This window comes from Polypterus senegalus, chromosome 11 (genome assembly GCF_016835505.1).
Source record: "Polypterus senegalus isolate Bchr_013 chromosome 11, ASM1683550v1, whole genome shotgun sequence".
In the NCBI taxonomy this organism is placed as follows: domain Eukaryota; kingdom Metazoa; phylum Chordata; class Cladistia; order Polypteriformes; family Polypteridae; genus Polypterus; species Polypterus senegalus.
Window position 1 is genome coordinate 161,569,330 of NC_053164.1, and position 15,405 is coordinate 161,584,734.

The 15,405-nt window shown below is 39.6% G+C and overlaps 1 protein-coding gene across 4 annotated transcripts in view; it reads right to left on the bottom strand.

The window, feature by feature from the left end:
* The window catches only part of ddr1 (discoidin domain receptor tyrosine kinase 1), a 247,406-nt gene that overhangs the window by 45,923 nt on the left and 186,078 nt on the right, over nt 1-15,405 (bottom strand). For all 4 annotated transcript variants that reach the window (XM_039769984.1, XM_039769982.1, XM_039769983.1 and 1 more), the window contains exon 9: nt 1,881-2,000. In XM_039769984.1, the coding sequence (XP_039625918.1) occupies nt 1,881-2,000 (120 nt within the window). The remainder of the gene's footprint in view (nt 1-1,880; nt 2,001-15,405) is intronic.

Below are 15,405 nucleotides of genomic sequence, written 5' to 3' on the forward strand. Positions count from 1 at the left end.
ATTTATAAGGTAAGGGCCATTTGGCCTGTTCTGGTTGTTGTTGTTCCTAAATGCCCCTAAATCACCCTGCTTTACCACTAGCAATTATATACATCTTTCGGTACTGTAACCACTAACACTATGTAGTTTATATCCTTTTGCTCTCTGCAATAGACCATCACTTCAGCACTTTTACGGTACACACCTACTGCCTGCCCCCTAAAAACCATAGATACAATAATACAGCCTCATTGTACATAAAAATAAATAATTTATTGGCCAGAGCATTTCACTTGCATTTTCAATTAAAAAAACAAGTCTCCAGTGTTTCACTGATGTGTGGCCTAAAACCACTTTAGTTTAATTTTGAAAAGTAAAACAACATTTCTCCTTCTGCTAGGAACATAAAATAAGAAAATGAAACTCATATTTGTCTCCAGAAAGAGAACAAAAGCACAGACCTCTTTCTGGAAATTGATTACAGAAGGCTATATACAAGTAAGTGAAGGGTTGAGAATCAAACCACGATCTGTTTAGTAATAGTGTGTATACCCCTGCTGTAGTGATCCTATTTAATGTTTCTTAAAAATACAAAGAAAATATTACCTCATGACAAGAGGGCGTTTTCCAGGATATAAAATGAGTTTTAAGCTAAATCTGTGCCTTCAATAATTTTCCCAGAATGAAGAAAATATCTCTTTATAAATGACATGCAAGATTATATCCTTCAGACAATATTTCAGGTAGATTTGGTGTTAATGTGCGATACTACAGAGGAACAAAAGTAATCAAAATCAATCTTAAAATAAAATAATTCACTGGTGGGAGAGTGGCCCACAAAGCCATTCCTTTGAGTCCCAATTATAGAACATTTTGGAGTAACAACTAAATTGATTCAAAAGTCCACATCCACCCAATGTGCACAGAACTTGTTCTCCTTTACCAACTGAGGAAGAATGATTAAAATGAAATATACCAAATCTCTGCAATTTCGAGCACAGTGACACTATGATTTTCCATTATGATTTACTCCATGGTGGTAATATTTTCAGGGCAAAATTGAGAAGGAAGGCATTTCTAGGGTGTCAAAAGCCTTGTATGTGTGTTTGGTATGCTGGAAAGACTTTAGACAGGTGTTTCAGCTTGAGTGTGAGAGTGACACACAATGGGTGGAAAAATGTAATTTACTCCTAAGATAGTACTAAGCAGATGACCAAGATACTCACAAAAATAATGGGATCCTTAACTCTCTACTGGAAAGAGCAAGATTGGGCATGAATCAAAAAGCTGTAAACACACACTAGTAGCCAGGGGACACAAGAAGTAAATATGAAATTGTGCTGACTGTGTCATAGGGCAAGTAGCTGGTGAGCTGCCTTATAAACCATGTCCTTTAAGAAGAACTAAAGGAGGAAGAGATGCCTGGAGTCATTTAGGATTGCTCAAGCCTGCTATCTGTGGAGAAGATATGAATCTGGAAACAGTTCTGTGGCTTAGTCAGGGGTGTCCATGTGAGAAAGAATTTAAAACTTCTCACAGAGAAGACTGGAGACAAAAACTCAACATGCAAGATTAGCAGAGATATGGGTAAGCAAGATACATAAGTAAGAAGGAAACACTTTGAAAAAGCACAAAAGTAGGGAGGGCACAAAAAATCTCAATGGGAGGGAATACAAAAATAGGTGGGAAGACATTGAGCAGGAACATTTTCCTTTCTTCTGTTTATTTTTAACTGTCGTGTTTCTCTCTTTTGCAATTATAAAAAAAGAAAAATGTCATTTTGCTTGACTTCTACATTTTGTGCTCTCTCTCTTTCTCCTTTTTAGCTATAAATTAAAACCATTATTTGATATATTGGTCTATTTTGGGTATTATTCTAGATATTACCTTTACTTACTCACCTTCAAGGGTGCTGCTGTTAGTTGTGGTCAAGTTTTCCATTTTATAGGTTGTTACAGAAGGCTTGCTAGATGGCACAACTGGAGTCATTAGCATAGTTGATGAGATCAAGCCTCCTGCCGCTAAAATGAAACAAAATAGATAATAAAGCTTAATGCTAGGCGGTATGACCAAAATTCTATATCAAGGTATTTTTCAAAATTGTACCGGTTTCACGGCATTCATCAATATTTTTTTCCCATGCATGACTTAACCACATTTTCCACTACAATTACTGCAGTAGACTGGCTAAGAATAACCTATTCCACTGTCATGAGAATTGTACAAAAATTTTTTTTAAAATACAGGTTTGCATGGCCCCATAAAGTGATAGTTTTCAAGGAAAGGGGCACTAATAAAGAGAAGGAATCCCATTGCATGACAGTTGCAGTCAAAATAATTTCCACATACCCAATCGCCACACAATCACCTCTGTAATAGACATTAAGCCATCTGTAAGCTTACGACGATTCTTGAAAACTTTTAAGGAACATTTTCATCTTAAAAATGATATTGTCATCATATGTAAATACACGCTTTATAAAGTGGCACAGGTTGTGCAATATAATAACTGTAGTGCACGTTTACAGTGGGGTAATTGTACTTATAAGTACAAACAGTTCTACAAGGAGCACTTGGACTGATTGACTGTTTCTGAACCCGAAAGGCTTTGAAATGTTTTGCCATGGCTGAGGCAGGGTGGGCTTGATGCTGCAAACCAATATTTCTCTTTCCGATCAGCTGCTGCTGTGATTCTCCACTCAGATACAGTGATATAAATACTCTTAACAAGACCTGGGCTCGTGAACGCGCCTGTAATAAAACTGACTAAAAAAGCAAAAAAAAAAAAAAAAAAAAATGCTAACCTTTACAAATATCATAAAATTAGACCTGCTGTTACAGACTGAAATCAAATGTATGTTTTTATTCTAAAATAGTAAGACTAACAGCAGTTTACTTCTCAAAACAGAGAGGTGCAGGATCAAACTCGCGACCTTCTGATTCCAAGTCAGCAGCTGATTCTATTACGCCACGGAGGCAGTCATAACAAATAGGTGTCAATGTCGCATGTTAAGGCGGCATTTTGTTTCTGCAGTTATATTTTTGAATAAAAGTGCAATTGTTGTGCTAGATTTGTACCTTTTGTGAAAGTGTTTCTTTGATATTTGGACTTCAGGCTTCATACATTATATAGTTTATGCCTACATTTTGTCATCTACTACTAGAATATAAAAAACGTTTCTGTTTTAACAATGTGTTTACACAGATTACTGTAGAAACGGAACAGACATGAAATGCGTGTGTTCCAAACAACAATCTATTATTTCCACTCTAAAACTCCACTTCACTCCCAGAAAATCAATCAAGGCATGAGCTGAGAGAAGTTTGTGCACGTTCTAAGTCAGTGGGGGGAGTTTATCAGCACATTAAGAGGACAAAGGACACTGGCGGGGAGGTGTGAAAGAATTTAAGAAGCGATTTAAGGTGGGACGGATCTACGAGTTTTTTCGTAGACTCTGGTAATTCTAGTGTTAAACAGTTTTCCGCTGCACCACGTTCCGAACGTTGTTTAGGCTATTTAAACCGGTGTTCGGGTATAAGAAAATATCCATATCATACGAAAAATAAAAAACATTTTTTGGTATGAACCGGTATACTGCCCAGCACTAATAAAGCTGTTAGAAAATTATTTTTTTTTCTTTAAAATTGACTTGCAGAAGTGACTTAAGGCAAGTATTTATTATTTACAGAACATGTATTTGCATATACATGGCCACAAAATCAGAGTAAAAAGCTTCATATTGGCAAGAGATCAAAAGAAAATGCTGAGGCACTGGATTTCATTGGTGTGTCTTCACTAATATTACTCTAAAATGCTGTATGAAGGATGAGGATAGCGACTTGCCGATGGCACTAATTTTTAAGGAGGTCACAATGGTGTGTCCGAAGAACATGCAAGTTCAAATTCCTATACTATAACTACCTTAGAAATCCTATGTTAGGCACTGCAGTAACAAGATTTTTATTTCTATAGCACATTTTCATACAAGGAATGTAGTTCAAAGTGCTTTACATACTATAAAAGAAGAGTTACAAATGAAAAAAACATAGAATAAAGAATCAATATACACTTAACACAGATAAACAAGTAGTAGAATACTAATTTGAAGAAATGTTTTAAAGTCCAGTTAAGACAAGCCCTATGATCCTATGATGGCCAGGGAGGACATAAAAAAAAATAAACCGAAAAACACCAGAAGCGAGATACTGCAGGAAAAACAAAAAAATCTACAGGGGTAGATTCTACCCAACATAAAGATGCTAATCTTTATTTTTAATCTTCATATTAGTCAATTTGATGTTGTTGCTCATCACAAGTGGCTGCATAATACAGTGATTAGGTGGTATATCTAAAGGTAAACTGGAAAAAAAAAACAGAGTAAAGTAGGAATTGACCATGATAGCACATCCATGAAGTACAAGAATATGACATTGCAATGCATATAAAATTTATTAATAGTATAACAGAAATGAAATAAGAAAAGGCAAAATTGAAAAAGTTGATTTTCAATAGTTGAGCAATGGTATTATCCTGGCGTATCTCTATGGGTAAAGTATTCCAGATTTTTGGTGCATAACAGCAAAAGACTGCCTCACTACTTCTTATATGGTTATGCTCTCTGTATAATAAGCAAATAAGTGTTAGCCGATCTGAAGTTACAACCGGGAAAATATACACATGAGCAAGATAATTCAAAGCTTTATATACCATTAGCAGTATTTTAAAATCTATTCTAAAGGACACAGGTAACCAATGCAATGATTTTCTTTTGCTGGTTAAGATTCTAGCTGCTACATTTTAAACTAACTCCAACCAGTTGATGCCTTTCTCAGGTAGTCCTGTTAAGAGAGCATTACAATAATTCTAGTCCACTGAAGTTCTTCTTTATATGCCTTAACCCACTTACTTTAAACTATTTGATGCCACGACACTGGTTACTCATTTACAGACTTGCTGGTTTTCAGCTACTCCTTCCTGTCTTGCAATAAAAGTAACATAAAACAAATCAGTACAAGCAACTTTTCTAAGCGCTTCCCCAAATACTCAGCTACCTTTGCTCTTGTGTTGGCAAAAAAAAATCTTCTAAAGTGAAAAAAAGCTTCTTAGCAGCAACCATAAAAACAAATTCCAGTCATATAGTATACCCTCAAATGTGCATCTTGTCTCCTCTCATGTTCATGATCATCAAACCAGAGCAAAGCACTGATGAGTATCTAATTTGGAAACGTAAAGGCTGCATCTTAACTACCATAGTATAATGTTGTCCTCTTGATTTCTGGAATGCATAGGAATAATCTGCAGCATAGATAAGAAACATGACCCCCAAATCTATGGTACTAGTTTCCTCCTAAGGCTTGTAAATGTGGTACAGCTCCCAAACAGAATTCAGGTACCTTGGGGTCTTGTTCGTGGCAGAGATAACTGCAAGGGCCGATAGACTGACTAGCATATTGGTGCACCAGCAGCAACAATTTTGCGATAATTGTACCAGATTGAAGTGGAAGCTAAGTCCTTGTGCAAATCTTTTTATTCAAGCATCAGACTATATCCCCAGCTTTAATGTGGTAGTGATCACAAGAATGAGATTGAATGTACTAGATGCTAAAATTAATTCTTTACCAGGGTTTCTGGTCTCACTCTTTGTAATAGAGTAAGAAGCCCAGCAATATAGGAGGACCCCTGAGTAGAATCACTACTTTTCCACATAAAGAAAAAACAGTGAGTGGTTTGGATCACAGACAGCTTAGTTCCAATGGCCCTGGATGCTTCACTTGGAGGATATACTTAGCATACTCCACTGGGAGAAAACCCAAAAATAAAGTTAGGACACAATAGGGGAGTCTGAGATTTACTGTAGATGCTTTACAAACCTAAATTTATAACAAAATATACGTATTGCATGGTGTTTTTTCAAAAATCATTTTTTAATTGGATGCAATCTTGTGTTTTACTTAAAATATACTATATTGAATAGTGTATATTATGCCAGGCTAATAGGCAGTAGTAAGCTTTTTAAGAATAAATATACTTTAATTTCTATTTTTATTCTTCCAGCATGTTTAAAATATTGATGTTAAGGAGGCTACAGCACTCTTTTTTTTTAGCTCAAAACATTGATCTTCTCTCCATTTGTAGAGGATCTACATATACCTCTTAATTAACCTCTGGAACAGTTGAGAAAAAAAGATTAAACAGATAAGTCTGTTAAATAGCCTAGCCACATGGGATGCACAAACCAGTGTTTCTTCATGCTGCTCCCAAGCCCGGATAAATGGAGAGGGTTATATCAGGAAGGGCATGCAGTGTAAAATTTTGTCAAATCAATATGCAAACAACAATATAAATTTCCATACCGGATTAGTCGAGTCCCGGGTTAACAACAACTGCCACCACTACTGTTAGCCAACAAGGTGCTGCCAGAAATTGGGCTACTTTTGGCCGAAGAAGGAGAAGTTGGGTGGGAAGACGTGACCAGAGGCAGGAGGAAGATAAAGAAAGTGGATCGGAGGTGGATTCAAATTGTTCTATCATCTTGTGGATAGGAGGAGAAATAGGGTAAGGCTTATTCTGAAGGAACAGTATGTCAAGAGTGTTTTGGAGGTGAAAAGAATGTCAGACAGAGTAATGATTATGAAGCTGGAAATTGGAGGTGTGATGATGAATGTTGTTAGTGCATATGCCCCACAGGTTGGCTGTGCGATGGATGAGAAAGAAGATTTCTGGAGTGAGTTGGATGAAGTAATGAACAGTGTACTCAAGGAACTATAAGTGGTGATTGGAGCAAATTTCAATGAACATGTTGGTGAAGGGAACAGAGGAGACGAGGAGGTGATGGGTAGGTATAGTGTCAAGGAAAGGAATGAAGAAGGTCAGAGGATAGTGGATTTTGCCAAAAGGATAGGCATGGCCATGGTGAATGCATATTTTAAGAAGAGGGAGGAACACAGGGTTACATACAAGAGTGGAGGAAGATGCACACATGTAGATTACATCCTATAGAGAAAAGAGTTGATCTGAAGGAGATTGAAGACTGCAAAGTGATGTCGGGGAAAGTGTAGCTAAGCAGCATAGGATGGTGGTCTGTAGGATGATGTTGGAGATCAAGAAGAGGAAGAGAGTGAGGGCAGAGCAAAGGATCAAATGGTGGAAGTTGAAAAAGGAAGACTGCAAGGTTGAGTTTAGGAAGGAGGTAAGGCAGGCACTGGGTGGCAGTGAAGACTTACCAGACAGTTGGACAACTACAGTAGATGTAGTAAGGGTGACATCAAGAAGGGTGTTTGGTGTGACATCTGGAAAGTGGAAGGAGGAAAAGGAAACCTGGTGGTGGAATGAGGAAGTACAGGAGAGTATACAGAGGAAGAGGATGGCGAAGAAGTGAGAAAGTCAGAGAATTGCAGAAAGTAGACAAAGGAGCAAAGTGAAGAGAGAGGTGGCGAAGGTTAAAGAAAAGGCCTATAATGAGTTGTATGAGAGGTTGGATACTAAGGAGGGAGAAAAGGACCTGTACCGATTGACTAGACAGAGGTACCGAGCTGGGAAAGATGTGCAGCAGGTTAGGGTGATAAAGGATAAAGACAGAAACATATTCACAAGCGAGGAAAGTGTGTTGAGCAAATGGAGAGAGTATTTTGAGAGGCTGATGAATGGAGAGAAAGAGAGAGAAAGTTGGATGATGTGGAGAAAGTGAATCAGGAAGTGCAAAGGATTAGCAAGAATCAAGTAAGGACAGCTAGCTATGAAGAGGATAAAAAATGGAAAGGCCGTTGGTCCAGATGACATACTGTGGAAGCATGGAGGTATTTAGGAGAGACGGCAGTGGAGTTTTTAACCAGACTCTTTAATGGAATCTTGGAAAGTGACAGGATGCCTGAGAAGTGGAGAAGAAGTGTACTGGTGCAGATAAAAATAAGGGGGATATGCAGGACTGTAGTAACTACAGAGGGATAAAATTGATGAGCCACAGCATGAAGTTATGGGAAAGAGTAGTGGAAGCTAGGTTAAGAAGTGCGGTGATGATTAGTGAGCAGCAGTATGGTTTCATGCCAAGAAAGAGCATCACAGATGCAATGTTTGCTCTGAGGATGTTGATGGGGAAGTATAGAGAAGGCCAGAAAGACTTGCATTGCATCTTTGTGGACCTGGAGAAAGCATATAACAGGGTGCCTCGATAGGAGTTGTGGTATTGTATGAAGAAGTCGGGAGTGGCAGAGAAGTATGTAAGAGTTGTACAGGATATGTACGAGGGATTTGTGTGACAGTGGTGAGGGCTGCGGTAGGAGTGATGGATGCATTCAAGGCGGAGGAGGGATTACATCAGGGATTGGCTCCGAGCTCTTTCTTATTTGCAATGGTGATGGACAGGTTGACAGATGAGATTGGACAGGAGTCCCCATGGACTATGATGTTTGCTGATGACACGGTGATCTGTAATGAGAGGAGGGAGCAGGTTGAGGAGACCCTGGACAGGTGGAGATATACTCTAGAGAGGAAAGGAATGAAGGTCAGTAGGAACAAGACAGAATACATGTGTGTAAATGAGAGGGAGGTGGAATGGTAAGGATGCAGGGAGTAGAGTTGGTGAAGGTGGATATGTTTAAATACTTGGGGATCAACACTACAGTTGTAATGGGGATTGTGGAAGAGAGGTGAAAAAGAGTGCAGGCAGGGTGGAATGGGTGGAGAACAGTGTCAGGAGTAATTTTTGACGGGTATCAGCAAGAGTGAAAGGGAAGGTCTACAGGACAGTAGTGAGACCAGCTATGGTATATGGGTTGGAGATGGGGGCACTTACCAGAAAGCAGGAGACAGAGCTGGAAGTAGCAGAGTTAACGATGCTAAGATTTGCACTGGGTGTGATGAGGATGGATAGGATTAGAAATGAGTACATTAGAGGGTCGGCTCAAGTTGGATGGTTGGGAGACAAAGTCAGAGAGGCAAGATTGTGTTGGTTTGGACATGGGCAGAGGAGAGATGCGGAGTATATTGGGAGAAGGATGTTAAGGATAGAGCTGCTAGGGAAAAGGAAAAGGCCTAAGAGGAGGTTTATGAATTGTGACGATGTGGGTTCGCTGCATGCTCCCATCTCGCTTCCGGGAGCACTGAACACGACACCATTGGTAATGTTACTGATGAGCACGGCAGTGAGGCACAACAAATAAAGCAAGGGGGTGATGCAAAACTGCAAAGTGCTTTCATTTAAAACCAACAACAAAAAGAAACCGTGTTCAAATAAATAATGCAGTATTTCAAAAAAGTCTTAAATAAATAATCCATAAAACCAGAAGTGAAGTGGAGATTAAAATCCAATAGAAAAACAATGCTGGAAGCAGTCCTTTAAAATAAATCCGGTGTCTTCTTTTATCAGGCGGCTCCCCTGCTTCTCCCATGAGGCTTCTCAACAGGGAAGTCGCCCATCCTACAGCTGACCTTACTACTGTCCGGTTGCCTTCCGTTCCCTGGCTCCGTACGGCTACCTTACCGGACTGAGACTTGGGTTCCGCAACGGCCAGGTCGCTCACGCTGAGGCTCACCTTCCCAAGACTCCATGACTCCCGCTGCCATCTCGGCCTTACGTGGCCAGCCGTCTTTCATCCCCGGTCACTCCAGCTCCTTGTTCGCTCAGCTGGAGTGACCGCTTCTTTCTGCCCCACCGAGTGTCGGCCAAACACCACTGCAAGGGCTCACTGTCCAGCTGCCTGCCGGACTGTGAGCACACGCTCGCTCTCTCGCTTATACAGGTTCTATCTTCATACTACTTCCTGCTCTCCTGCAACCTCCATCTCTTTTTCTTTAACTTCAATTTTTTTTAGCTGCCTCGCGCTTCTATTTGTGAAGAGGATGTGGCAGCTGTGGAAAATCAGCAGCCCCGAACACAATCACAAATGTGAACGATTTCTCACCTGTGCACTTAGGTGAGAAACACCCACATCACAAATCATCCCGGGAACTGCTTCAGCCACACAACCACCACGCCCCGTCGCTAAGCCGCGAATGTGGTGATTATTTAAAACTGGCCCTTTGACATGAGCTGTGGACCCGCTATACCACATTGATGCGGTGAGAGAGGACATGCAGATGATGGGTGTAACAGAACAAGATGCAGAGGAAAGAAAAATATGGAACAAGATGATCCGCTGTGGCGACCCCTAATGGAAGCAGTCGAAAGAAGAAGACGAAGACAAGATTAGGCCCAACTCCAGTAAACTCATCCAATATATGATAAACATTGATACAAACTTATGAATGTTTTTGGAGAATTCTAACGCTGTCCACATTTTACTCTATTTTGCCTGCAAATCATTTGAATAACATAAAATCCTGATAACCTGCAACCAAATTAACTGACTTCCAGGCTGGCATTAAAAGACTGATGGAAAAAGGAAATAAACTTTGCTTCTCAGTCTGTGATGACTAAATTAGATAATCAATAGAAAAATGAACTAGATTAATAAAGTATCTATATCTATCTAGTTATTTTTTTTAAAATGTCTGGTATTCCCTTTGGAAGATGTTTATTACAGAGCTTATTACAAATGATCTTTAGCTGGCTAGAAGTGCTTCTTCATGTGGCGGATGTGTGCTTTGCAAATGCAAGAGGCTGCTGAGAGTTTTTGGTCTGTTCTCCAGAGGCCGACTTCAAAGCATTAAAGGGGAAGGTTCAGTGGTGCACAGGTAAGCGGCCAATGTTAAGACAGCAATCAGGCACAAGGGGCTGTAGGAGCAGATAAGGTAGTAAAGTTTTATTTGTTTATTTTAGATTGAACAGTCCTTAGCAGTCCAGAGGAAGAACAGTTAAGTGGGTGACAGCATAATAGTTCATTAATGTGGGGGAATACAAGCAGTGTGAATGGAGAACTTAAGGAGTGCAAAATTAGGGGGAGAGACAGAGAAAAGTAACGTTAACCTCATATAAAAATCAAATAACAGACAGCTGAGAGGGAGAACAGTGCATGAGCTTAAGGAGAAAAGGGTGTAAAATAGCTGTAGCAGATCTTAGTGTTACCAATTAAGTTTAATTTTAAGAAAGAAAAAAAAAAGTTAAGGCAGTTTTACGAATCCCAAATCAAATTTTAATAATGAGGCCTTTTTAGATGATGGTTTGGAAGAGCCAGTTGTACATGTGGGCTACATCTGCCGGAGATACCAGCTAATCCAGCACCTTAAGCTCAGGGTCGCTGAACTGGAGGAGGAGTTGGCGGACCTGTGTTGTAATAGAGAATTGGCGGACTTGGCCAAGGTGTCCTTTAAAGAGATAGTGTGCAATCCCAAGGTGGCATGAGGGGAGACCAGACAGGTAGAAATAGGTGGGTCATGGTCGCAAGGCGTAAGGTAAAAGGTGCACACTATCCGGGGGCATCAACCCCAGAATTAGAAGAGTCAAACCGTTATGCATGCATCACAGGAAAATTAATGGAAGGAATTATTATGGAAAAGATTGAGCAACACCTGGCAAGGACAGGAGTTATTCTAAACAGTCAGCATGGGTTCAGAAGAGGAAGGTCGTGTATTACTAACATGCTGGAATTCTATGAGGAAGCAACAAAAGGATAACATTAAAATGGAGCATATGATATTTATCTTGACTTTCAGAAAGCATTTGATAAGGTTCCATATGAGAGGTTGGGCATCAAATTAAAAAAAAGAGTTCAGGGTGATGTTTTTAGGTGGGTGCAGATTTGGCTCAGACACAGGAAGCGGAGGGTGATGGTGCGAGGAACCTTTTCAGAATTGACCGATGTTAAGAGTGGTGTTCCACAGGGGTCAGTGCTAGGGCCGCTGCTATTTTTAAAATATATAAATGATTTAGACAGGAATATAAGTAAAAAGCTGGTTAAGTTTGCAGATGATACCAAGATAAGTGGAGTAGCAGATAATTTGGAATCCGTTATATCATTACAGAAGGATTTGCATAGCATACAGCCTTAGCCAGATGAAATTTAATGTCAGTAAATGTAAAGTATTACACATAGGAAGTAAAAATGTTAGGTTTGAATACACAATGGGTGGTCGGAAAATCGAGAGTACACCTTATGAGAAGGATTTAGGAGTCATAGTGGACTCTAAGCTATTGACTTAAAAGTTTTCAGAAGCCATTAAGAAGGCTAACAGAATGTTATACAATATAGCACTGTGTGTGGACTACAAGTCCAAGGAGGTTATCCTCAACCTTTATAATGTAAAGTACTGCCTTAAAATTTTTATTAAGAAGAAAATTAAACATTTTTAAACCGAGGTAAAATATACCAATAATTATTTGTTAAGGATCTCTTTGTATATCACATTGTTAGTTCGGCTCTCTAGTTGTAATATGACCAAGCTGTGCGCCGAGCTTACTCTTGAGAATCCAACGTACAGTTGGCCATGTGAAAAGTAATCTTGTCTCAAATGTCACAGCTTGGATCGCTGCTGTCATAATCGGTTTGAGTTTCATGGTTTGTTTCAATTACGACAGTATTTGCAGTACTTGTGTTGAAGTGACATTCAGCATTTGTCAAGCGTTGTAAGCATACAACGCTTCAGATGCGTACTTAAGACCTGGGGCCTCATGTATAATGCCGTGCGTAGAATTCGCACTATAACATGGCATAAGCACAAAAGCCGAAATGTGCTTACGCACAGAAAAATCCAGATGCAGGAATCTGTGTGTACTCCAACTTCCACGTTCTTCCGCTACATAAATCCCGATCAGCGTGAAAAGTAACGCTCGTGCACGCTCTTTATGGAACGCCCCTACTCCTCCCAGAATTACGCTTCTTTGAAAATGCAAATCAATATAAATCGCCCTTAAGCGCAGCCTTCTGTGAAAAGACAATGGGAAAATATAACGATTTCAGCGAATACCAAGTGGAGGCAAAGGAAAAATATACTATTTGTTTAATTAAACCGTGGTATAATCAACAAAAGGAAGTTGATCGAGTGACATAGCATGTTGGAGAAACTTGAAAGCTCATGTTCGCAAAATCGCACAGTGCCGGAAATAAAAAAGAAGTCACATATCAAAGTCGCCGTGAAAAGGCGAGTTGTACCCCACTGTCTGAGTGTCATATGAAAGTTTATTAGGGTACAGAGAAAAAAAAAAAAAGGCAAACAGTGGGGAAAAAGCATGAAATGTCAACTTCAATCTCGCAATTTCCACTTTAATCACGTAATTTATTTTGTCATTAAAATAGAACAAACTTCATCTTAAAATCGTTTAACCAGTTTCGCAAATCACATTGCAATTAAAGTAGCACGTTAAATGCTTTGTTTTGTATTTGATCTTCTATGTGCTCTGTATGTGTGAATCACTACCTGCTTCTTAAACAGGCTCTCTTCCTCTGACAAGACACAGAATCCATTACATTCATGATATTACAGCTCTCTGAATAACTAAAATACCGAGATGTATACGTGGTATTTTCATGATGATAGTTAAAGCATGTTATTGATTGCGTGCGACCTTCGATTAAATTATTTATTGCAGCAGTAATCATGGGTGGCTCTGTCCAATAGAGAAAGTCCAATGTCAATATGGTATCTTATGCACGGTGGATGGCCACATCTGTTGCGGACACTGCATAGCCTCCTCGTGCTCATGACACAAGCGTTTAACTTTTGTTGAAATTTGCTGCTGCGTTTTTAGCTGTGCCGTTATTTTCTCTTTCTGTTTTATATTCAAGATATACAGTATTGGCACGGCCGCCCATGCAGTCCTTGCTTTTCTTTCTCCAAGTAACCGATCCCCACACAATCAGCTCTGTAACAGACGTTAAGCCATCTGTAAGCTTAGAGCGCTGATTCTTCAAAACATACAGTTTGAAGATACAGTGATATAAATACTCCGAGTGCTGCACTGAGAGTAATATGGAAAAAGATGATCCGCTGTGGCAACTCCTAACGGGGCAAGCTGAAAGAAGAAGGTGCAGTTAGAGTAACAACGCTAATGCAGTTATGGTATTTGGAATACTATGGCTATTCCCTGGACCATTATATTGTTACAAGTTAATTACAATCAGATGCATTACATTATTTATAAAGCCGTGTCAGGAAAATAAAGAGTAATCACACAGGAACAATAGCACTGCTTTGACACTGGGTGCCGCCAGTCTGCAAAACCGAGCGGAGAACTTGCGTACGACAAGGTATGAGGTACCGGGGAAAAGTGCGTGGCTTTACGCCAAGTGTAGGTTTTATACATCGCGATTTGAACGTGGAAAAGTTCTTACGCAACATTTCTGTGCGTACGCACAGTTTATACATGAGGCCCCTGGAATGTGCAACAAATGACCAAAAGTTAAAATAGCTCTTTAATACTGTAGTTTAGTAAATGAAGTGATATTTGAAAATGTATTTACAGTTCCAGTTACTAATATTTTCCTCAATCTCTATTTTGAACCTCATTTAGAGTTTTAAACACATCTGCCTCTGCAGCTTTAACAGTCTTACAAATGTTGTCCTCTATAAAAGAAAATGGTGTAAATAGCAAAGTCTTGATATTCCCATTCAGGGAAATGTCTTTCCAATTATCATCATCTATACCCAGGTCTTCACGATGTGCCAAACAATGTAGCTCTAATACATATGGAATGGACTACTGCAAAAGAGCAGGCAAACCTTTTCATTTGCCCTGCTTGACTGATGCACCATCCAAGGTAAACATTATCAACTGGTTTAAATTGAACTTGTTTCTCATTAAAAACTGTTGAATAGTTCAAAGAATAGATAAACTGCCACGATATTGTTAATGTTATTATGCCAGTGAAATAAGTTTTATTATTAATGGATTTGCCTTCATTCTTAAATTTAATACATAAAATTAAAATTTTTGAAACTGTCAGTCTAGTGTGGTAGGCTGAATTTCTAATTTTATTTAACACATCATTTAGGGCATAAATTCAACAATCAAAAACGAACTCAAAGGCACACTTTTACCACTATTTGGTCAGGTCAGGTTGGGAAGCATGCACAGGTATAGAGCACTGCCGCACCAACCACACAACAAAACAGCTTGGGATCCTGGTTGGCAAACCCCCAGGGCAGACACACGGTCTAGTCCCACTCTCTGGAAATTACATAGTGTTACACAGGCATCCCCTTGACCCGATCCAGTCACTCGGGTCCTCAAAAATGAGGATCTTGCGAGCCAGATCACCCTTGGGGAATCGCACCACATGGCTATAGTACCATAACTGACGCTCCCTCACAATCCAGGTGATGTACCTCATTCGGGACTCCATGAGCAAATGGTCATTTAACACAAAATCAAACAAGCGGTACCCAAGGATTCTCCAAAGAAACACAGAAACAAAGGAGTCCAGTCTTCGTCTCAGGTCACTGGATAGCATCCATGTCTCACAACCATATTGCAAAACAGGAAGCACCAGGACTCCAAATACTTGGACCTTTGTCCTTTTGCATAGATATCGGGAGCGCCACACACCCCTTTC